Source organism: Drosophila guanche, unplaced genomic scaffold (assembly GCF_900245975.1).
Source record: "Drosophila guanche unplaced genomic scaffold, DGUA_6, whole genome shotgun sequence".
Classification (NCBI taxonomy): Eukaryota; Metazoa; Arthropoda; class Insecta; order Diptera; family Drosophilidae; genus Drosophila; species Drosophila guanche.
Genome location: NW_022995746.1, coordinates 821,438 through 845,426, shown reverse-complemented (window position 1 = coordinate 845,426; position 23,989 = coordinate 821,438). Strand labels below are relative to the sequence as shown.

General features: G+C 44.3%; 1 protein-coding gene across 3 annotated transcripts in view; it reads left to right on the top strand.

Annotated features, from left to right (window-relative positions):
- LOC117582543 (Down syndrome cell adhesion molecule-like protein Dscam2) overlaps positions 1 to 23,989 on the top strand; it is a 117,668-nt gene that overhangs the window by 56,191 nt on the left and 37,488 nt on the right. For all 3 annotated transcript variants that reach the window (XM_034270351.1, XM_034270352.1, XM_034270353.1), the window contains 2 exons: positions 6,014 to 6,274; positions 6,352 to 6,548. In XM_034270351.1, coding sequence (XP_034126242.1) covers positions 6,014 to 6,274; positions 6,352 to 6,548 — 458 coding nt within the window. The remainder of the gene's footprint in view (positions 1 to 6,013; positions 6,275 to 6,351; positions 6,549 to 23,989) is intronic.

The following is a 23,989-nucleotide window of genomic DNA, read 5'->3' as shown; positions in this document are numbered from 1 at the left end:
GCATGTTCAGACAATTATGAGGCACCACCCGCCACCGCATACACTCACACCCTGCCACCCTGCCACCCATAAAGCTCATGTGCACACACTCTCTCCCATCAGTATGTGCACAGTCAGTCAGTCGGCTGGCTGGCCTCACATATGGCCTTCCGCCTGCCCGCCAGCCTATTGGTGTTGGCCGTGTTTATGTTTCGTTTTCATTACCTCCCCTCCCCTCTAGTACCCGTCGTTGCCCCCCCACAAACGTTTTCAATTGTATTTTTATTTTGCTTGGTGCCTTCGACTTCCGTTTCCTGTCGCTCGCCCGTTTGCCCGCTGAGGCTCAGCTTTTTAATGCCTGTTCTGTTCTCGGCCAATGCTGACGCTGTTGTTGCTGCCACTGCTGCACGGGTTTCTTTATGTGGCAACGCATAAATTTTAAGTGCCACACACTGTACACTGCGGAGGCCACAAAATGCAGCAGCGTCGGCGGTGGCGTAGCTGCCATCCGTTTCGTTTCGTTTCGTTTCATTTCGTTTTTGGTTTGTCGACTGCCGCTGGCCACAAGCCAGGAGCAGCTCCCTCTCTCTTCTATATCCTCTATCCGGAATATATGTACCATTGGTAGGTGGATTTCTTTTGGGTGTGTAATAAAAGCAAATCAACAAACAACAAATGCGAAAAAAGAACGCAAGGAGCAACGAGAGACGAGAGTGTGGGGTAGCCAGAGGAGGTATTAGTGGGGCAACCAGCTGAGGCACGACTTTGGAGAGCAGTTCTCAGAAGGAGCCACAGAAATCGCAGCTTCTGCGGCTCCCGAACCTCTCGGAGAGTGTAAAATATTTATTATATTTCGTTTTTACTGCAGAATTTGCGCCGAAAGCCAAATACAAGTAAAGGAAAACAATACGAAATAAGCTGGAGAATGGGGACACAAGAAGAAATCCCACAGCCAAAAGACGCAGCTCCCCTCTCTTTCTCTCTCTCTCTCTCTCTCTCTCTCTAAGACTCTTCTCTGGTGCGCCTGCATCTTGCTCTCTCTCTCTCACCCTCTGTGAAATAATCTGTATCTTTGTTCTCCCATGGATACCCTCCAGAGCAGGGTTCCTACTGCTCTATGTCTCCGCTCCGCTCCCCTCTCTGTTCTTCTCTCCATATCCTAAGTCCCATCTGTGTTACAGCAAAAGTGAAATTACTGCAAATTTGTTGGCCAAAACTGGGGGAAAAAACAAGAAATTACACCATTTTTTTGGTGTTCGCTTTCGGGCCAAAATGTCGCGACAGAGAGGGTCGAAAGTGGGCCAACAGACAGGGACAGGAGTCACAAATAAAGAGGGGAAAAGAGATAGCACGAGAGAGAGAGTGAGGGAGAGAGGGAGACACACACAACAATTCTCCTGGCTAATATTTCGTTGGAACATTTAATTTAACGAGACATCAGGGGAATGTGTGCTGGCTGCTGGCTGCTGGATGCTGGATGCTGCTGTAGAGATTGAGAAACAATGAGCGGAGACGTCAACGGCAACGACAATTGTCGAGTGGCTTTCCCCGCTCTCTTCCTCTCTCTTACACCCTCTCTGAGTGTATCTTTTCCGTTACTCGAGTGCGGAATTTCTGCTCTTCAGTCACTCTGGGGGGTGGGGCAAGATATTCGATTGCGTACTTAAGGGGCTGCTGAAAATCGTGTATAGATCATTTGGCTAAATGTTATGCCAGTGCCCAGACATTAAGAAGCAGAGGAAACAGGAAAATCTGATAAAAGTAAGAGAAGAGGAGCCCAAATTGATGAGGGACGATACATCCAATGGAGTGCTGCACGAGAAAGCTGTGCAAAGGAAGAGAAGAAATCTGTTGAAAGTTTGTGAAGCAGAAGTACCATGAGAGACTGAAGATTTCATGGAATATTTTAAAGTTCTTTTGTAGTTACAGGAAATAAGTTATTATATAAATATAGGCCCTACTCTGACATCAAAGAAAAGATCTAGCTAGATCTATAGCAATCTATCTTGCTATGACCATGCCTTTGTGGACCCTTCCTTTGATCACTCCTCATGGACACATTTTCTCTCTCCCTTTGGGGCAGATTTTAATCTTCAATGTCCGACCCTTAATATATTCATAAGAGCAGCTCCTCAAACCATCGCTCATTTGTTTAAAAACTTGGCTCAAAAGGTCGCTTGTGGGTGTATTTATACCCATTATTTAATCCTCCCTTTAGATCCTTATTATTTTATCCTCAGAAATGTTTTCTTTTGGCTCGAAGGAATCTCCTTGTGTTTCTGTTTCTTCTTATCCGAAATAATTGGCGGCCGTTTAAGCTCCTGTCTGAACCTCTGACCAGCAAACCAACAAAAATTCCAACTAAACTTTTTGTTTTGTGCAGAAAATCGCGGAATTGAGGACAACAACGAGTCGCAAATTGCAGGAAGGGGCAAGTCGGTAAACTTGAAAATTGCAACAACATGGCAGTGCCCGGGGCACACAGCCTGCCTTCCCTTTCTCCCCCTTGTCCCTTGAGGCAGCTTTGCTGGGCTTTCTCTTATCCTCCCAGGAGACGTCGCTCGCTTTTTTTTTTGTTGGTTGCCTCTCAAGGACGCGCGCTCAATCCGGCTGCTGCGGTGTCCTGTGCGCTCTTCTTCTCGGCTGATTTTTTATAATTTAAAGCGCTTTTCATTTTTGCGCCATCGACGGGTTGGCTGGAGGGTTGTGCAGCGGGGAGTGTCCCCAGAGCGGACGCTGACTGCGCTTTGCCAGCACTTTTTATAATTTGCACTTTTTGTTGTAGCCAGAGAGGAACAGGAGCAGGAGCCAGGCACGTGCTGTTGCTGGAGGGAGCTCCTCTTGCTCTGTCTCTCGCGCTCGCCCTTGCCCCAGCTGCAAATGAGCAAGTCGCCAGAGACGTGGCCCCAAAAAGGGAACCAAAGGCAAGGGGATACTGATAGTGGCAGGCAGGCAGCAGCAGCAATAGCAAATAGAACATGAAAGGAAGAACAAGTTTTGGAGGCTCAGCAGCATAAGATACCCTAGAAGAAAAAATATCTGAAATAATCAAAAAATTGTAGTGAACTTTTGTTCATCTGCAAAGAAATTAATTCCAAAATTCTTCCTTTAAATAATGTTCGAATTAATCCATAAATATTTCTGAAATTCTTTAATCAATGAATCAATTTTTGTCTACTACTTGCTCAGCCCTGTGAGGGTTCATCATGCCCCTTTCGCTGTGTTAGAGGGTATAGAAATAATAATACAACAAAAAATATCCAACTAGACAAGGCAAGGACATCCCAGAGTGAAGCGTAGAGTAGAACAGAGAATGACGAGAGGGTGCTGAAGGGAACGCTGCATGTAGGATTGGGACATGTCTGTGGAGAATTCAGTAAATTTGCTGCCCTGGCTTTTGCTCTCTGTGGGCGCCCCTCCTCTCCCTTTTACTAGTGTTTTCCCCTCTATACTTTTTTGTGGATTGTCTGAATTCTATTTCGAGAGAGCGTCCGATTTTTTCAAGAGCAAAAGTCCAGCGGTTGCTGCCTCGGCTGCTGCGGTTTGCTGCTTTGGCAAATTACATTTTCCCACTGATGCGTGTTTGTTGCTGTTTTTTTTTTTCACAGCAATTAGCACAGGGAAAACAGGAGAGAGAGAGAAAAAGTCCCCGAGTTAATCAGTTCCCCACACAGTTTTTTGCTAATCTTTTTCCCTCTCTGCGGCAGCTACCATTTAGCTGCTCTATTAACGCCTCGAGCTGTCGTCCAATTAGAATCATAAAAATTGTCTAGACCGTAGAAATGAATGCAAAAGCTGAAGCAGTGGCGGTGGCCACGGACCTGAAATTGAAGCTTCTCCTCAGTCTTAAATGAAGATGAGAAAAGGAGCCTTCAAGATGAGAGCCAATTTCGGGACAGCAGCAAGCAGGCCGTCAGTCGTCAGCCAGGCTTGACAAATGAACTTGTGAAAAGTTGCAGGAGCTTCGAGAGGACGAAGAGGGAATGCCATCTTGTTTGCCAATCTAATAAACTGCTGACTGACCAACGATGAAAGCAGGGAGGGAACAGGACGCTCCAGAGGAGGGAGGAAACAGCCAGCAGTCGGTGGAGAGACAAGAAGCCAGCGAAGCGCATTCGGGCGGGCATCAATTTTCAGTAGTTGTCCAGGGCAACCGATAGAGACGACAACGACAACGACGACGACGACGACAAAATAATCATCAGCATCCATTCTATTGAGAAATTGTGAAAAATCGCAACCAAAAAAGCAAAAGCAAAAAATGTGAACACCAGAAGTGGCCTTGAAATATTAAGACATTGACAAAATGAAGCCAAAACCAGGACGAAGCGAGAACGAAGAGAAATGACTGTCTCGGACAGAAGCCAACAGCAGAAAATTGACAAAGTTGTGGGGAGCAGCAGAGACAGGCTCTCCAGCAGCCAGTACCAGTACCAGCCCGAAGCCTCATTCCGCTGCTGGCAATCTCCCTCGTTGATGATAGATGAAAGACGAGCAATTTCTAGATATATTGAATATGGAACTAAAGACGTGATTTGGCTTAAAGATGTGCGTCGTGGTGCATGGAAAGTGGCTGAAAGTGAAAATGGTTTCAGATGAAGGGAATGTAAAGAAGTTGGCAGCAGATTTCTTAGGATAAAAGTTGTGGGCAGAAATGCCTAAAGAAGGAAATGTGTCGTGGCATTTCTGTTTTTAACAGCGATGCTTTATGGAATTAATATCGTTCCCAGCACATTTGAGAGATTTCCTCATGGAAATGCACTTAATCATTTCAATAAACTCCCAATAATTCCCTTTGAATAAATTCGTATTTTCTTGCCATCAAAAATTGACACACGCACACCAAAAATGATGAGTAAATAAATTCAATTTCGGAGTATATTTCGTATGTCCATGACATGTTTTCTATGACACATTTATTTCCCAGACAAATACTCGATAAATGTCTTACCATTTCGTTTCTTATTTATTTCAAAGTTTGTTTATTTATTTCAACAAATATTCAAAGCACAGAAACTAACGAATCAAATCGAAACTCTGTGTCGCTCGCTCTCTTCTACCATTTCCAATAAAATTCTACCAAAAAGAATGTTCAATTTTCCAATTATACAATTTTTGCAATTAATTTGGCTTTGCCTTTCGAGTGTGGGGGCTGCTGCTGCTGCAAAGCAATTACCTCGAAAGGAGCTCCTCAGGAGATCTTCTAATAGTCCAGCAAATAACAATAAGGAAAATACAAACAGACCTGGAGCAAAATCTAGGTGTATTTTTGTGTAAATTTCTGAGCGAAACACTCTCTAGAGAGGGTATAATTATTAAGGGGAGAGGTTTGTGTGGGAAATATGTAAAGCAAGGAAGAACAGAATGAATGGATGAGTTATGGATATGCTATGGATGCTATTTGCTTGTGTTTTGTCCACCCAAATCCATGCTTAAACATTATCATACTAGATCAGAGTTCTTCACTCTTTCTATGCATCTTCAAGTGTATCTCGAGCTTCGGTTCTTGAGTTATATTTCCCCATTTCTTATATGTTTCTTTTTTTTGTGTTTCTATTTACCTTTCACTTGGCTGACGCCTGCGGGTGAGAGCCAGCCGTCATCTTATTGGAAAGTTGTCTAGGAAAAATATGCAAACATTTATTCGAACGTTGATTTTATTTATGTTGCCACAGAGAGGAGCCCCTCGAGAGCTGCTGCCTCTGTGTGGATGTCCTCTCTCAGCTCGTCAAATATTACCATTTTGTATTTATTTATATTTTGGGGGCGAACGTTTAAAGTTCGGCCACCTGCGGGCAGCAGGAAGTGGATGCCACAGGACCCTCGAGGCAGTGCACAGAGTGGGGAAATTCAATATTAGCACAATTAGTGATTGGTTACCCAAAAGAAGGAAGAAAGAGCGGCGACTGGAGGGAAGTTTTCAAATGAAAATAAATTGATTTCTGACACAGCGTGTGGTGCAGCTCTGGAGATCTTTGAACTTTCTGAATGTATTTTTGGTACTTAAATACGTTTATTTGTTGCATGATTTCAGACTCGACTTTCAACCGGAGCGCGGCATCTACGATCTGCAGATCAAGAATGTCTCCTACAGTCGCGATAATGGACGCTTCGAGTGCCGCATCAAGGCCAAGGGCACCGGCGCGGATGTCCATCAGGAGTTCCACAACCTCACGGTGCTCACACCGCCACACCCGCCTGTGATCTCACCCGGCAACATTGCCGTGGCCACCGAGGACAAGCCCATGGAGCTGACATGCAGCAGCATTGGTGGCTCCCCCGATCCCACCATCACGTGAGTCTCTCTTAAAGAATATTTTTGATCGGAAAGCCAAACCCCCATCTAATATTTGTTCCTTGCCGCTTTCCCAGTTGGTATCGCGAGGGTTCCAACTCTCCCCTGCCCGCCACAGTGCTGCGCGGCGGCACCAAGGATCAGCCCACAAATGCCACACTGACGGTCACCCCACGGCGTGAGGATGATGGCGCCAAGTACAAGTGTGTCGTCAGGAATCGTGCCATGAACGAAGGCAAACGATTGGAGTCCACCGCTACATTGAATGTTAACTGTAAGTGGAAGAACTTTTTAAGGAGGTTTTTGTTACGGCATAATCAGATGCTGAAAGAAGGTTACCTGGGAGTGCACTTGAAACTTGCATATGGAAAAGGGAGTCTCTGAGCATTCTTAGAGATATTTTTGGCACCAGAACCTAAAGCTTCGAATTGAACTCGAAATTCTTGCAGCAACAATTTTTGAGGCATAAAGTCTCTTTGGCCCTAGAAAAGCCACACCCACAATAGCCCTTAATTGAAGTAGGAACCCTGGATGTGGCACTGTCCAGTGGTAATCCCACGCCATTCATTAATTACTCACAGAATCCACTTGAGCAGCATTAATAATTTCCACTCCGCTCTGCTTGAATAAAAATATTCACATAAATTAGTGGCTCTTGGGAGCTGAGCTGTGGCCAGTTCGACTGTCTGTCTGCTGGGTCTGCCTTCGAGTTGACCTTCTGCTCTGCTCCCTTGCTTGGGGATCACACATTGAAGGGATGGGGATTGGGGATCGCTTAATTAGCATGTTGCACAGCAATTACCAGTGCAAGTGCAACGGCAGCAGGCAGCCAGAACTATTTGCATAATGAAGCAGGCCACACCGACGGACATTCATTTATTCAACACAACCAAAATGCACAATGGGACAACATTTAACCCTGTGCTGTGCTCTGGCTGCTTTGTTTATTCCTTCTAAATGCGCTGACACATTTCGTTTAAAATGTGTGGCAGCCGTGTGGCCGTGTGTGGCTAACAGTGTGCCACATTTAGATGCACAACAATCATTGTATAATCGCATATATCTTTTTTAAAAAGCCAACACAAAGCCAAAGCCCTTGCCCCCCCGGACACAAACACATAAATTACAAATGCCTCTGCCTCTGCCTCTGCTGTGGAATCTAAACCCCCAAGTAATTAGAATAGAAATTTATGTGCCGACTGCCAGGCCAGCTCTCTGGCTAGTCTGTGCAGTTGCAGTTGTTGTTGCAACAAGTGGCACAGGCAGTGTGGCAGTCACAGTGGCAGTGTGACCTGTTAACGTTGGGGCTATTAGGGCTAATCAAAAGGCAAATAAAGTGAAATATTGCTGTCCGCCTGTCCGTCTGTTGGCGGCAATCGACTCGCATTGTGGCCCAAGAGCCACCAGCCAGCCAGCCAGCCCCCGCACCAATCCACAAACTCAACTTTTGCACACCTCTACACCCCTCGTACCCTTAGCCCACTCCATGCACAGCTCTGGCGCTAGTTTGCTATTGCTCTCTGGCTATCAAATGTGTAATTAATTCGAAAACAACACACACACACACACACACACACTCGGAGCAGTAATAGCTGTGTGGCAGATACTTGAGTGTGGGATTTGTGCCTGAACCAAAAGCGAAGCCAGAACCCCACGCTAATTGCATTTTGCATGCCAAGAGAGGGAGCGAAAGGGAGATTTAAAGTTATAGTGGAGCAAAGAATATGGAAATTGTTCAACTAAATTGGCAAAAGGAGGCCAAGGATATGGATTTTAGCGAGCGGGCAACAGGGAAGGCAGAAACTTTTAGAATAATTCGTTTGAGAGAGTTTTCGGTGAGGATATTGGGAAGAGAATAGACTGAAAGAATCGTTGACTGAAGTCCTTCTAGAATTATTTATTGGTTTCAGCCACCATTGCATGTGTTCTGTGTGCTCTTTGCACCCAAATGAACTGTAATTAAGATACAATTCCACAAAGTATATGAAAAATCCCACACTTGTCGTACAACCTTCAAAATCAAAGCTCAAACCAGAGCGGAAACTGAACCAAAAACGCATCTTATCAAGTTGTAAAATCATCTAAAAGCTGTTAACACTAAACCAAACAAAAAAGGCAAGTGCGTGGGCTTCATTCAAGCTTAAAATTGAATGATTTTCACACACACACACACACACACACACACACACACCAAAACTCGTTAAGCGAATGAACTTGCAATTCAGAATATAAATTTCAATAACATATTTATTCATTTATCAAGCGAACAGCACACGGCAAGCGGCGGCCACTCGACACTCGTAAAAATTCATTAAAGCCACCGCCAACGCTCTGCCGTGAGTGTGTGTTACACATGTCGTATGAGTAATATGGCCCACCTAACAGACCTAAAAACATCATAAACAAGTGGAACTTAACGACTGAACCAAACCGAACAGAAACGAACATTAATTAGCAGACCCAGACCCAGACCCAGTCGCCCAGCTGCCTGCTCAAATGCTCTTCAAATAGCAGAGGAAGAGGCAGAGGAGGTGCACAAAAACGAGTAAATTCCAATAAAATAGAGCGAAAAATAGAGTGTAGGACTTGTGTACATATGTAGAAATATATACAGATAGATAAATACATAGGCGTATTTGTATTTGTGGCCTATATATAGGTCGCTTGCGGTTTAATTAGTTGAGCCTCAGGGCCAGAAGCCAGAAGCCACAGGCCATCGCCACACCAACGACTCCCACTCGAACGAGTGGGCATCTGTGTCTGCGGCATCTCTGTTTCATTTGTTTTCATCTATAAAACATGTTTTTAGTAGTTCAAATGTTTAATCAAATGTTTTTAATTACGCACAAAAAAGCGGAGTGGGACAAACCGCAAAAGGTTTATTTTAGGAGCGAGATTTTGTGTCAAAAAAATGTGATTTATAAATGCAGGAAAAACTACATTTTACAATAAATGTTCCGTACAAAAGGAAAGGAAAGGAAAGAGCTCGGAACAAACAAAATCCAGCAGCCAGACAGGCAGAGGATATGTGAACTCTGCTGATTGTTGAGGATTTTACACTTTTGGTCAACAATTCCACCTCAAAGTCTCGTCTCAGCTCATCCCGTCTCGAGTCTCAGTTACCTCCGGTTTCCTGGGTGGCTCTGGCTCTGCTCTCTGTGTGCTCCGTTGTCCACGCTTCAGTGGAGAGACTCCGGACCCGTAATGCGTTTTTAAGAGAGACAGGGACCCTGGAGCTAAGTCCATTCGTACCCTAAGGCGTAGATCAAACAGGGAAATGATGTGTCCTGTGCCTTTCAGGCACTTGTGCGGTTGCTGCGGGTCCAGCGACCAGAGGCAGAGCAGCATCCTGTTGCCATTGGGACCAAACCCTTGTCTGTCTCTGTGTTTTTTTTTGCCTCTGTTTTGTTTTAGCAGCACAGGGGAAACGTTTGAGCAGTGAAACAATTTAATTGAAATCAACACCAGGAGCCAGGAGAGATATCCCTTTTCGCTCTCCCGCACACTTTGATTTACGCCACGCAATAAAAATTCACTTTTCTGCTGGTCTTTTCGTTGCTTTCTCTGCCCCATTGACACATAGAAATTAATCAGAGACTGAGCCACGGGTTCGCTCCTTCTTGGCCTAATCTTTGGCTAATAATTCATCGGCCAAAATGCCCGGGCAATAAATCGCAGGAGCCAACAATGGCCAAATTGTCGCGCTAATAACCGCAAAATGACAAAATGAAAATTGCCAAAAACGCTCACTGCCAAAATCAACGTCAACCCTTGAGGCATTGCAGGGGGATTGGAGGGAAATGAAAAGTCAAGTTTAATCTGGAAGGGAGCCCTGGCTAATGTATTGCCATTTGGAGCCCCGAAGGCTGCTGACTGCTGGTTGCTGGTTGCTGGTTGCTGCTTTTCGGTTCCTGATGAGGCCAATCGGATCTGGATCTGTCGCTGCAAGGAAGCGGAATGATGGGAAGGAGTGGGGTGGGAGTGGGAGGGGAAGGTTGGTACTGGGATACCTGGCGAAAAGTAGGCAAGCAACAGACAGCTGCTTTATGGCGGAATATAACGAAGGGAGCGCCTTGCCACGAGGTGGTTGCCATGGGACAGGACACGGTACTGTGGGTTAGCAGGGGTTAGGCGGGGGTTAAGGGTGTTTGGCTTTTGTTTTTGATTCTAAGCTGACAAGGCCGGAACGGGGCGGAGGAGGTCTTTGTTGGGTGTTGCTTCCGCTTCCGCTGCTGTCAAATCTTTGGAGCCCAGCAGCAGCACAAAACCCGCTTAAGTTTTGTTGCCGGCTTAGCATTTTGCGGGACAACAGAACATTTGCAGAGAAAAGTGATAAATTTATAGGTCTAACAATTGGAAAGTGTCAGCGAAGAGTCAAGGAAGGTTGTGGCACTGAAGGAGCCGAGTCCGAGATGATCTTGTCCATCAGCGAGGCAAGAAAAGGCAGAACAGAATATAGAAACGATCAGAATGGTTATTAGAATTAGCTTCAAAATATGTTCCCACTTGGGATCTATGGAAATAATACTTGGAAATATAATTATCCATGTTTTATAGATTGAAAACTAAACGGATTATTAATATATTCATTGCAACTTTTAATCTTTAACATCGTAGCACCTACAGAAGCTTATCGAAGAGCTGAAACTCTTAACTCCCTTGCAAAAGTCGTGCAATTTCTTTTGCTTATCGATTGAATAATGTTCTTTATGGAACTAACAACATTATCTACTTGTCCTATTTATTCATTTACCTTTCAAAAACTGTCGCCCAACTCCGATTATCGTTTAATTCCATCGAAACTTAAGTGGAAAAATGTTTTTCCCAACAGTTTTTATCGTTCAGAGCCCTTCAACTGAGAAAGGCGGTTAAAGTAAGATGAGAGTTGCCTTAATGAGTATTTTATAAAAAAAAAAGAGAATCATAATTAAGCGAGCAACCAAGCAGTCGGATGCCAGGCCCAGAGATGGATGCTATCCATCCTGCCAGATCTGCACGCCGCACAAGTGCAGCTCTGCAACTGGCGCTCCGCCCTTACCCGAGGGTCCATCATTATTTTCCATAGTTTAATGTCAGGCAATTAACTTTTGTCTGGGTCCCCAAAGGCGTAGCAGGAGGCAGACATAAAACGCCATGGAAACGAAGTGGAGTCTCTGAGTAGGAGGAGATTGGCCTGAAGTGGAGTGGAGTCTTTTAGGCCTGGGCCTGTCACATGACCTGCCATTCAGCGATGAGATCATGCATAAAAAAGCCTCAGAAAACAGAGCAGAGAACGCAAAAATGAAACGAAAACCAAGCCAAAGCCAAAGCAAAAGCAAAAGCGATGCGAAAGCGGAACCCCGGAGCACGTCCACGGAAAATGGAAGTGGAAATGGAAATGTTAAATGTAAATGTGTGTTGCTCGGGCATATGGAAGCGGGGAAAACGACCTTGCTCTATGTTTGGGCCTTAACACCACCCAAAGGAGGGGACTGGTACTGGGACTGGTACTGGGACTGGGACTGGGCAGATTGGTAGATTGTCACAGGCAAATAGGCGGGACAACATGAAAATCAACCAAGCAAATGCCAATACACATGCAATGAGAGAGAGAGAGGAGAGTCTGTATGGCACTCGGATGTGGCAGGATTCGTAGGATTCGAGGCTTAACATGGCGTAAACACAAAAGCCTCTAAAGGCATCAACTGCGGCATATAAAGTGGCATTACCCAGAGGAGGGACACCGAGGAGTAGGAGTAGGTCCTGTGCTAGGTGCCCTTAGAAAAGCAGAGAAAAATAAACGCAAACATGTCCTTTGGCAGGAAGTGGCGCAAAAACAAAAAGAAACAAAGGACAGAGAGGGCGAGGGCGGGAGAGGGGAGTTTGTCGAGTGGCATCGTCGACGCATTAAATTGAAGATGATGATGATAATGCGCCAGATAACAGAGGGGTAGTCGGGGGCAACCACTAGTCTGCGGTGGTGTCCAGCCATGTGGCATGGGAGGGGTCATAGGTAACAAGTAACTTAATGTCGAGGAGCAGCAGCCAAGCCCCCCACTCCAAAGGTTGAGGTTCGTCTGCAACAAGCCATGAAAATGGTTAGAGTAACGGACGGGACAGAACATTGACAGGAAAGGCTGACTCGAGAGTGGATAACCATCTGGCCTGGAACAACAACAAAAATATGAAACAATGAGGCAAGAACAGGAGTGTGTGTGGGGGGGGGGCATCCTAGTATTTACTTGGCATTAAGCAAACTTCAAATAAAAAGGATAACGAGCGCATTGCGAGACACGCAGGCAGCTCGAAATGGAAGTTGCTGCCACAACAACAATAACAAGACGGAAGAGAAAAGAGCAATGCAGTAGGAGAGAGCGAAAGAGAGAGCAACAGACATGTACTCAAAGTTGGGAGAAAGAAGCAGGAGGAAAGAAGGAGGAGAGAGACACACACACACACGACAATTGCACACAATTTTCATTTATTGTTTGGCTACACATTTGGCCACATTATGTCGAAACGGAACGGGATGTCAGGAGCTTCCTTACTGCCACTCTGGCCCACAACGACCTTCCCAGAAACAAAGAAACGGATGAGAGAGGGAAAAAATATCGTGCATTGGCCTCTGCCTGCCGCAAAATGGAAATTGTACGCAGAGACATCATCTGTGAGCCTTTTGCCGGAAAAGGCTTGGGGTATCTGTGTCCAACCCAAACCCAAGCCCCAACCCCTTGTAAGGAATACGAAATAAGGAATAAGGAAACCCTAAACGCCTCCGTTTTGAGATGCTTCATTACCATCTTCTTTTCTTTTCCTTTCCTTTCCTTTCTGTCCTTCCCCTGCGTGTTGAGGTCACTTCTTGGGTGCCAGCATACGAAATCGGTTTCAGTTTTGGTACGAGATAGGACCAAGGGTTACGGGTTACGGTTTAGGGGCTACGGGTTACGGGTTACGGGTTACTTTCTGTGGATTGTGCTTGAGTTGGGCAATGTTCCATGAATGCGGTTTCTACTTATGGTATGTGGCGAAAGAGCAGAAACCTGAAGCAGAAACAGAAAGCTCTGAAATGTTTTCTTTGTTAAACATTTGATGCGATTGAAATAAAAGATTTACTCGGAAAACAGAGACAAAGAGAGAGAGAGAGAGAGAGAGAGAGAGAGAGAGAGTCGGAGAGACATTCCTGGCAAAGAAAGAAAGAAGGTTTCCGGAGAAGAAAAAATAAAATCCTTCACAGAGATTGAGAAGAATGGAAAAAGTTTAGTAGCAAATGGGAAAAGTTGAGTGTAGGAACATTTCAGTTACATTTTGGGAGATAAGTTGAAGAAGTGCCAAGGGATCTTTGATTCCCGACTCTTCCCGGATTGTAGAAGCTTCCTGGAATAGATTTTTGTAGCACTCAAATTCCTAATTGGCAGAAAAATGTATGAAAAATATGGAATTGCCTTCATTAGCTATAATACACGAATGCAGATCCCTCGATACTCCATGGTTCGACCCATAATATTGATGAACAATACCTAAATACATTCATAAATAAGCCCCTCGAGAGTGCAATGTGTGTCTAAAAGATATATATCGTCCCCACCACCGTGACAGCAACTGAACAAATAGCATAAACCCTTCAAAGCGGGAGAGAGAAGGTGAGGAGGAGAGAGAGGCGGCAGCATGCACTGAAAGCATTTCAATTTCCATAACCCACACGTAACCCATGCACGGTGGGTCCAAGAGAGAGAGAGAGAGAGAGAGGGAGGGAGGGGGAGAGTTCGATGATATGCGAAACGACCGAAAACAAACTTTTGGATTGTTAGTCATGATGGTTCGCCCTCCCGCATCTACCCCTCCCATCAACATATCTCTCTGTCTATTGTTGTTGCTGCTGCTGCTGCTTCTGATGATGATGTGGATGGGAGTGTGTGTGTGTGGATGATGTCAACAGTGCAAACAGCACGCGTCGCTTGTCGCTGGTGGGACGAACGCTGACATGCAGCGGGAGGGCAGGGAGTCGGGCTGGACCATGATTCGGCATTGTTTCAATAAAACCAAACGACGACATGCCACGCCCACACATCATGGAGATACACATACATATATGTATGTATTGTTGATGATCATTATGTATCTGCTGCTAATTAAAGTAAATTTTGCGATTGAATTGGAAACCGAAGCCAGGGCCAGGCCCCGAACCAACGAAAGGACAAACCCCTTGCTGGGATACACCCACTCTAACACACTCCAACACACACGCGTAAACATGTCAATAATATTCAAAATTGAAATGTCAAAATGCTAATTTTGCACATTTGTTTGACTTCTGTCGACGGGAGACAGAGTAGCAGGGGAGCAGCTGTGGGAGCGGAGAAACATCGCTGAACCCAGCTATGGCCTGGCCTCTGTCTGCTGTCTCTCTCTCTCTCTTCATCTCTGACGAGTCTCCCACTCTCTCCTTCCTGTGAGCTGCTGAATGCAATGCAATTTGCGCAATGTGTGCAAATTTGCACAAGCCGCACATTGCACAAAATGTTCTGTATTTACAAAAAATTTGCACAGTGCCAAAAATTTGACTTTTTCGCCCTCTCCCTCAAAAAGGGTTCTGGAATTTGTACTGCAGCAGCCCAAGGCATTTTTCCACTGACTGACTAATGAATTGTGTTTGTGGCTGCAGGGATGCAGTCTGTCAAAATGATCAGCTTGCAAATTGGTGGTGGCATGCCCCAGAAAAAGGAGCGAAAATGAGGGAAGTGTAACGTCAGGGATTTCGTGCGAGATTTAGGGGTGGAAATAATATCACCAAAGCCCCTATATTAGACAGAGAGGAACCGCTATTCCCTACCGAAACATTTGAGCTGAGAACCAGCATAGGTTCTATAGGGGAATATCATTCATGGAAGAGCATTCCTTGAATCAGTAAGTGGAATTAGAGCATTCCATGGGCTACCTCTTTGCACCCATTAGCTGTTCTATACTTAAGAAGAGCATCTAGAAAACCTTCTGCAGAAAACAACTCCCAGCATCCTTCATTCATGAGAGATATCCCTCTCATACATCGCTCGGTGGCAGCATCCTTCGGCAAAGTGCATCCCCTGCATCATTCATTGGGCACCAGCCCAATCCCTCTCCTATATCATTCTCAGGACATTCAATCAAAGGGAGAACGACTGGCATTATGCACAACTCATTTCAGCTCTGCAACTCAGTCCTCCCTCCTTCTTCTGTAGGAGCTGCTTTGGGGATGCATGAATCGCTTTTCGCTTCTGAAGTGGAATGGAATGTGGCGTCATTTGGTTGTCGTTGTCATCGTTGTCGTTGTCGTTGGCGTTGGCGTCGTGTGCCCCACAGTTGACTGCCACTCAGATATGTTCATTATTGCATTTTCAGTTAGAGCCAAAGTTGATTTCGGTTTTCGGTAGCGACAAAGCAAATCAGTAAGAGAGAGACAGAGAGATAGAGCCAACAGCCAAAGCAAAATTCTTCAATAATCAAGAATTTCATGGAAGGGACATGGGACATTCATGTGCAGAGGTGGCAGAAAGTGTTAATAAAACTTGAGAGATATAACACAAAATGAGAAAAGTAAGTGCAGAAAACATGTGAAAGATGAAAGGGAAATATCAAACAAACTTATTGGAGGATTTTTGGCAGATGTGGGAGGAAGCGAAAGAATTTGTGACAACCATTTGGGACTTTTCTTGGTAAAAAGTCTTCTGGAAAAGTCGAGCAATCAAAAATGTATCAAAGTAATTATACAAACTTCGTAACAGATGAAAAATGAGATGTTAGGTGGAATAAGGGTACCCAAGTACCCTACCAATTTGTGCAGTTCTCTCTGATCCATAGAGCTCCCATCTAACCTTCATTCCTCATGCCACAGATCGGCCTTAGCAGACCTCCTGTTAAACCTTTCTAAGCCATAACCACACATGCAAGGGACTGTAAGCGAACGGGAAAACTTTTCTACCAAAAAAACGAAAAATCGTCAGACTAAATCAGAGATTTCCGTTTTCAATTGAAAACTATGCACTGGGAAACTCCACTCCACTGACTTAACCACCCCCCAAACAAATGTTGCAGTTGTTCAACATAGAGTCGATGGTTTGTAAGGGGAAACCCATTGGAAAATCCATGGACTGCCCCACGAAAGTTGATTCCATCAGTTGGGATGTGCACTTTGGCCTAAAACTGACTGCCACTGCCCTTCGGTTTAGTCTGTCTCCTTTTTTTGGCTGTCGATTTTATTTTGCGAGTTTTTCGTGTAAATGAAATTTGTAGAACTTGACCAGAAATATGAATTGTATTTTTTGGCTTTTTTACCCGCAAGGAATTTTACCATGGAATACGTTTTAATTACATTTCAGCTGAACATTTCTGTGGGTCCGTGCCGCTCCGTTCGGCTGTTTGTTTGTTTGTTTTGTTGCCCCAAAACATTTGTTGGCTAATTAAAAGTTGTTTTTGTTTTGGCATTTTGCATTTTGGAGCACACAAAATTTCCACGTTTTCTATTAAACTAATTTTGTGGTAAATACTAGAGGGGGAAATGTAAATTCTTTATACCGGAAATTATAAAAAATTTGAAATTATATTTCATAGTTTTCGACAGCCGCCTGAAGCGGCGTAAAACATTTACACACACATCAAAATGTCTGCATGCAAATTTATTAGTTCTCGAAGACAGTTGCAATGTGTGGAATTTTCATGGCGGAGGGAAAACAGAGAGCAGGAGCTGCCTGCTGCTGAAGAGCATACAGTTTTGGAGTTGTGAACCGTTTTTAGGACACACATGTCGCTCGGGGGCAACAAAATGGCATCAAAAATACAAATAGAGTGAGATAGAAACCAGATGAGATGCAAGGGAACTTTGGGATGCTCTTTGGAGGGAGATTTGTGGCAGGTATTTGTGGAAAAAATTAGAAATTCCACCAGAACATTCCCACGCAATAAATGTAGAAAAAAAACAGAATATTACTCTCGAATTTTCTCATGCGCATCCTTTGAGTATTCCCTTAGTAGTTCAGAGGTCATAAATCATTATTATCTTTATGTAGAAAGCCACTGGCAAGTGAAACTGCAACGCTGGGCCACTGCCGCCTCCCACTAAGCCCCACGATAACCCAATAAAGCAATGGATAATACCCTGACTAGGTTAGTTTGTGGGAGTGCAAGGCAATTGACAGGCAAAGTAGAGAGCGAAGGCAGTAAAGAAGAGTCGCTGCGAAGGAGTGCGGTGGCGAAGAGAGCAATGAAATAGCAAGAGAAGGAGAAAGCGTGCAATGGTGGGGAGTGGGAGTATGAGAAGTAAAGTATGAAAAATCTGCAGGCAAATAAAGTCCGTAAATGTGGCAGAACGGAAAGAGAGAGAGAGAGAGAGAGAGAGAGAGAGAGGACGCAGAAAGCGCAGAAAACTATCGAAGTACCCACATATCACACTCTTCAGGCGCTGATGATGATGATGATGGTGCGAGAGTGTGAGAAGGGGGGTGGAGAGAGGGAAGGGAAAAGGCAAGGAACCAGCGAAAAAAACAACAAATGCAAGAACAAGAAAAATAAGAAAACTACGCAAAGTGCTGAACAAATGGAACAAGTTACAAAAGCTAAAATGCCAACCAAAACAGCAAATAAAAAGTGCACAAAAAAGGAGGGGAATGAAAGAAAACTACACGGAAAACAACAACACATGCTGGAGAGGGGAATGGGCATGGGCATGGGCATGGGCATGGGCATGAGTATCGTATCGGTGGCACCAGCAAAAACAACTACAGAAAGTGCCTCATAGTCGGGGGCACTGCGGCGGGGTACTACTGCCAGTGCACAATATGAACAAGAAGAATCTTGAATATTGCACGTTACATATGTAGATACATTTCCTGCAGCGAATGGCAGATGGTTTTCCCCATGCCTCATGCTGCAGGAGGACGAGGTGGAGGTGGTAGCCACACCACACCACACCACACCACACACTGCAAGTGCAACTGAAACAGAAACTGAATGAAAAAAGCTTGAAAGACTTGAAAGATACCCTGGAGAAGGAACACCGTCCAAGATCGTTTTGCAATTGAATCGAAACTAATCTGGATAAGTGTATGGAAAATTATGAATAGATAAGCGCCTGAAAAAGATCCTTTTATGAGTTTGGAGTCTAAATTTCAGACAGACAATTATATATGGGATTAATTTCTAATGAGTCACGTGCTTGCCTCCATCCCACACTCCCCTTGCTATCTTTCCCGCCACAGGGTAACCAAAGAAAAAAGTAGAGAAAAAACCAAAGCTGGAGCTGTAGCTGGAGCTGAAGAAGCGCACGTGGCATTGCCGGGAGTTAATTTAAAAATTGTATTTACATTTCTCCTGCTGCCTAGGCTCCTGCCTCAAGCGGGGGACTGGTGCTGCCTGCTCCTGCCTGGGGCCTGCGGGTGTGGGCAGGTTTTTGTGGCTGTGGCCGGGGGCTGCTTCGGCCGTTTGCATTGTTTACAGTTAGTGCAGCTTCTACTTGACTTGCAACAACAAATAGGAGCAGCAGCAGAGTGTGGGAGGAGCATCAACAGCCAGCTGTCAGTGGAGGAGGAGGTACAGCAGCAGCAGCAGCCGGAGTTGGAGTTGGAGCAGCTGACGCCGCTTGGGGGCAACCAAAATGCAGCGGCAGGGGCGGCAGCATCAGCAGCGACTTTGGTTCTGGCTTTGGCCGCTGGGCTGTCATAACAAAAACATCGTAGAGCAGAGAAGAGCTTGCCACTGCAGCAGCAGCAACAACCTTTGAATGTGTTTTTGTTGCCACTGTGTGTGTTTGTGTGTCCGTTCCCTGAGGGTTGCCATACGATGATGAAGCGCCCTGAGTTATGCAACAGCAGCTGGTGCTGCCACTGCCATTGCCACACCGCAATCATGACTCAACTGAAACATAGAAATAAATTAAGAAAAAATAGCCAGAAAACATAGGAAAAGACGGAAACCCTATGGATTGCTCAGGGGGAGTTTCGTGGTCAAGATTAAGAATTTTTGAGGAATTAATTTGTGGACGAAAAGCGTCTTCGCGGGGAAGAAAAGATTTTGCACAGACATTGCTGATAGAAGTTTGAAATTTGCAAAGATCGTTTGTCGAAGAAAGCATATTTCAGCGGCAGTTAACAGAAAAGCTGTAGAAAAAGTGCGAAAAGGTAGCCAAGCGACAACAGTATCTTGTATCTGCATATCTGCGTATCCGCATCTGCTGCATTCAACTACCAAAAAACTGTTGCTCCTCCTTTGCCATCCCTCTCTTGTGCTCCCTTTTGTACGTCCTTTTGTGTCCGTTCTGCCACTTTCTTGCGACTGCACAAACATGCAAAGTCAAAGCAATTTGCGTAACTATTTTCAGACACCTTTCAGGGAAATTAAACTGAAAGTGAGACTGGCAGCAGGAAATAGCAGCAGCTGCAGTAGTTACAGCTACAAATACAGTTACAGATACATTTGTACAGCTCTCCCTTTCCGCCTAATGCAATTTCTGGCCAAGAGACAGTTTCCCTGCTGTGGGAAATCTCTTGAAAATTAACTAAATATTTACAAAAGCAATGGAAAAATCTGCATAAAAGTGCAAGTCCTTCTTGATGCTTCCTGCCACTGCCTCCAATGCCTCCAGCAGCAGCAAATTAATTTAACATAAAATTAAATGAAACGAAATGCATTGCCCAAAGAGGGAGCGGGGAGGAGCAGCTGCTGCTGCAGGGACACCTTAAGTCTGCTAAAAGGAAAGTTTCCTTTCGGATACTCCTTGTGGGTCTCTGGGGACAAGGAAGGAAACAGCTGTGACAGAAGCTCGAAGCTTTAAGCAATAGGCGACCGATGGGCGCTGCTGCATGACGAAGAAGAAATATAATTTGAGGCTGAAACGCCACACAGAACCTGCCCCATGCCACAGCCAATAGTTCAGGGATCTCTTCCCATCCGAGAGTATCTCCAACTTCTCCTCTCCTCTTCCGTGTCTGTGTCCTGGGTCTTGTCTTTTTTGTCGCCTGCTGCCTTCCCAAAATGAATTTAATTATTTAGGTCACAAGACGGCAAAGGGGGAGACTAGGCGCCAAGACAATGGCACTTCTGGTGCCCGAAAAGCGCAGAGCTCCCCTCCACTTCCACTGCCAGACGCAGCTGCAAGTTGCTGCTGCTCCTGCCCCCTTGAAGTTGAGGCATGAATTGAGTTTATTATGGGGCAAGGTTATCACTAGAATGGGGGCTACCCCAGCGGCTACCCCTACCCTGATCCCGCACGTGCTGCTGGGCTCAGGAAAACTTTTCCTTTTATTTGCTTTATTTATTTTTTGCAAGTAATTCTTTTCCCTCTGTTCGCCTAATTTTAGGCTACACTTTTGTTTCTTTTTTATGTGCGGAAAGCACAGACAGAGGGGAGAGTCTCTTCTCCTTTTTTTTTGGATAAAGTTAAACAAAGCTTCAGTCCGACTGCCGCCTGCAATTGCTCAACTGTTCAGATCTCAATGTTTCCACCATCACAATCATCACCATAATCGTCATCACCATCATCATCGTTTTAGCCTATTTTTACCCAAGTTGTTTCGGGTGCAAAATTACGCCATTCCAAAATGTACTTTACGTGCTACGTGGATGAGTGTATCTGTATCTGTGTCTGTGTATCTGTATCTTTAGCTGAGTGTCTGCGTATTTGCATCTCTAGCTGTGTGTTTGGCCCCTTTTTTCTTTATTTCCGCGGGTTGTGCAAATCGCTTGGCCTATTTAATTGTATACCCTAAGCGCCAAAAAAGGGTAATAGAAGCTGGAGATTGAGTTCAAGAAAAGCCAGAAGGAATGTATGGATTACTGAATATCGTTCTGGCCTTCGGAAAGAGTACAATTAATCACAAGTCTGGATTTTTACAGAAAATTCCACAAAATTATGTGAGGGTATTCGGAGCCCTCCTTGGTTCCATAATAACTCCCCATGGAGTGGCTATATTTTTGGCTACCAGCCTATGCTGAACTTTTGTTTGCTTCCCACTTTTGGTGCTCTCTCTTCGCTTTTTGTTTTGTTTTGTTGCGCTTCAAGTAAATAAAATAAAAAGCAAAAGTTTTCTGTTACTGTTTTTGTTGCTGCTTTGTTGTGTCTATGGGTAATACCAGTACCAGTTTTTGCTACCAGTTTTAGCTGGCACATCTACGGCTCTGGCTCTGCTTTTGCCACGTCCTCTGGGCCGCCTTCTGGCTCTCTTCTTCTGCCACATCTGCTACTGTGCAAATAAAGGGAAAAGTCTATGGGTCGGCAGCAACAAAAGTAAATGCCAACACTAATGACATCGTTTGTGGCATCTCTCTCTCTCTCTCTCTCTCTCTCTCTCCGCTCACATCATCAAGCGGCACAGAGTTTTCCCTAGATCTTCGCACCCATCATAGCAGTTCCCCTGCCCCCCACACTTCTCCTTCCATTTATTTCCCACTCCAAATCTCCATGTGGGGAGCAAAAAACTTTGTCAATAATTTTGCTGCCTATTTAAAGTAGCTTCTGCCGTGCCCGGAAAAAAAATAAACTAGAGACCAGAGCCCACAGCCATTTTCCATTTCCCATTTTCTGGGGCTCCCTTTTGTTGTTGTTGTTGCTGTGTTACCATTAAAATTCCGAACTAGACAATTTACAAAAATGTGTGTTGTTTAAATAGCGAGAAAAACTTTGTGCTGCTGCCTTTTAAATTAATTTTTTGGGTGCAGCCAGAGAGAGAGAGATGGAGAGGGGCAGAGAGAGGTGTTCTTATAGAGTGAGAAATGTAGAAATTTGTTTATGTCTGGAACTTGTGGAAGCCCATAAAATTAGAATAAGTTTTTCATTGATTTGCCACAAATTGTGTGCCATAAAAATAAACTGAAAACTGGACAGAGAGATAGAGAGAGAGAGAGAAATCGGGAATCGGGAGTGTTTTTGGCGCCCAGGGAAAAAGCAGCCTTCCAATTATGTTGTGTTTGTTCATTTGTATCTGACAGATGCACAGATACTACATCTGTTTGTTTACACGTTCATTTGCAGCACACACCACAGAGAGAGAGAGAGAGAGAGTCCACACAGAGTCGTCTGTAGTTTATCAATATGTTTTAAGGCAAACAACAGTGGCAGGGACAGAGGCAGTGGCTGTGGCAGAAGATCCATACAATTCATGCTTCATATGCGCAGGCAATATTTTATTTTATTATATCTCTACTTGATTTGTCTGTGTAACTTTTTCTTTGATTTTTGGGAATTTATTTGTGCATTAAAATGGCAGTGACAGGGCTAGAATAAGGTTTTTGCAGCAATTACAGAGAGGGAGAAGCAGCTTTGAGTGTCCAATTTGTTAGGGGAAAATGCTTTACTTTATATTTATGGATGTGTTTATGCAGCCTGGAAGATCATAGGTATACGGACTTTCAAAATAGTTCCACAATTTCATACCCAAGTGTGTCCTACTTATCTCCACAGAAATTGTTTTATAAATATTTTATTTTATTTCTGGGCACAACTAAATCATAATTTATCAACCTCAATGACTATTAAATATATCTAAAACCATTAATCGTTGAATCTGGAAAGAGTATCTGTCGTTTCAGTCGCTTCTTCTGTGGCCTTTTGTGTTTTTATCATCTATTCTCTTTTTGTTGCTGCTGTTTTTGACCAAACATTTGCTTTGGTCGGCACAATTTGGTTTCATTTTATGGCCCAAAAACCATTGTCCTCAACGCATGTAGTACACACAAACATGTGTGTGCGTGTGTATCTTTGTATCTGCATATGGGCCTGTGCCTGTGCGGCCAATAAAAATTTGAGTACAATAAACATTTGTCCGTTTATCAGTTTGGTTTTTCGGTCTCTTATTGCTTTTGGTTTTTTTTTAAAAGCTTTTTGCACATTTCATTTGCCATTTTTCCACTCCCGAGAGTTGATGATGATGGAGGGGCAGAGAGAGGACTTGTCCAGAGATTTGTGCCATAGAAAATTGACACAGAAACCTGAAACAACAAACAAAAATAAAGCCTAAAACATTTGTAGCCTGGAAAATATGTTCCATCGTATCTTTATATCTGTTTTGTTGGGCTTTGATCCCACAGTTCGTGATCGCTTTAAAGTGCAAAATGCTCCGTATGGAAGTCTGTGTTTCTTTGTGTATTTTTGTGGCACGTTTTCCAGTTGCTGCTTCGTTGGATGTTTCGTTTTGATGGATCTCCAGTATTTAGGCACGTACAACGTACATTTTCGGTTGTGCGATAAACATCGACTGGTTGCCGCTTTTGAAGATAATTTTGGCGCAGAAATTGTGCCAAAAGGCAGCTTCCACGAATTGCATGGAATTATTGCATATTTATTTTGTTTAGATCTTTGCTATTCGAAGCTGTGCTAGCTCCAAGCTTTCCACCTTCATTGCCTTCCACTAAGTACAGTTTCTCTGGCATCATTGCAATCCTTCAGCAACATTCTTAGGCATACAATTGCTGCTTAGTTTTCTTTTGCTCATTTAATTCCTTTTTGTTCTTTGCTCATTTAATTCCCTTTTTTGCTCCGTCTCTTTGTTTTCCTGGAACACATATTTGTTCTTTCCTAACTTTAATGTTGATCATTTATGGATAGACGCAGGTGTCTTTAAGTACTATCTTGTAACTTGTATCTTGTATCTAGCATCTTTGGGGCTGAGTGCCTTTGTGTCTCTTTTTTTCCGCGTATCGTTAGCGTCTCGAAGTCTCTTCGAACTTCAAGTTGAAGTCTCTCCGACTGGTTTCTGGTGTTCAATTAAACGATTT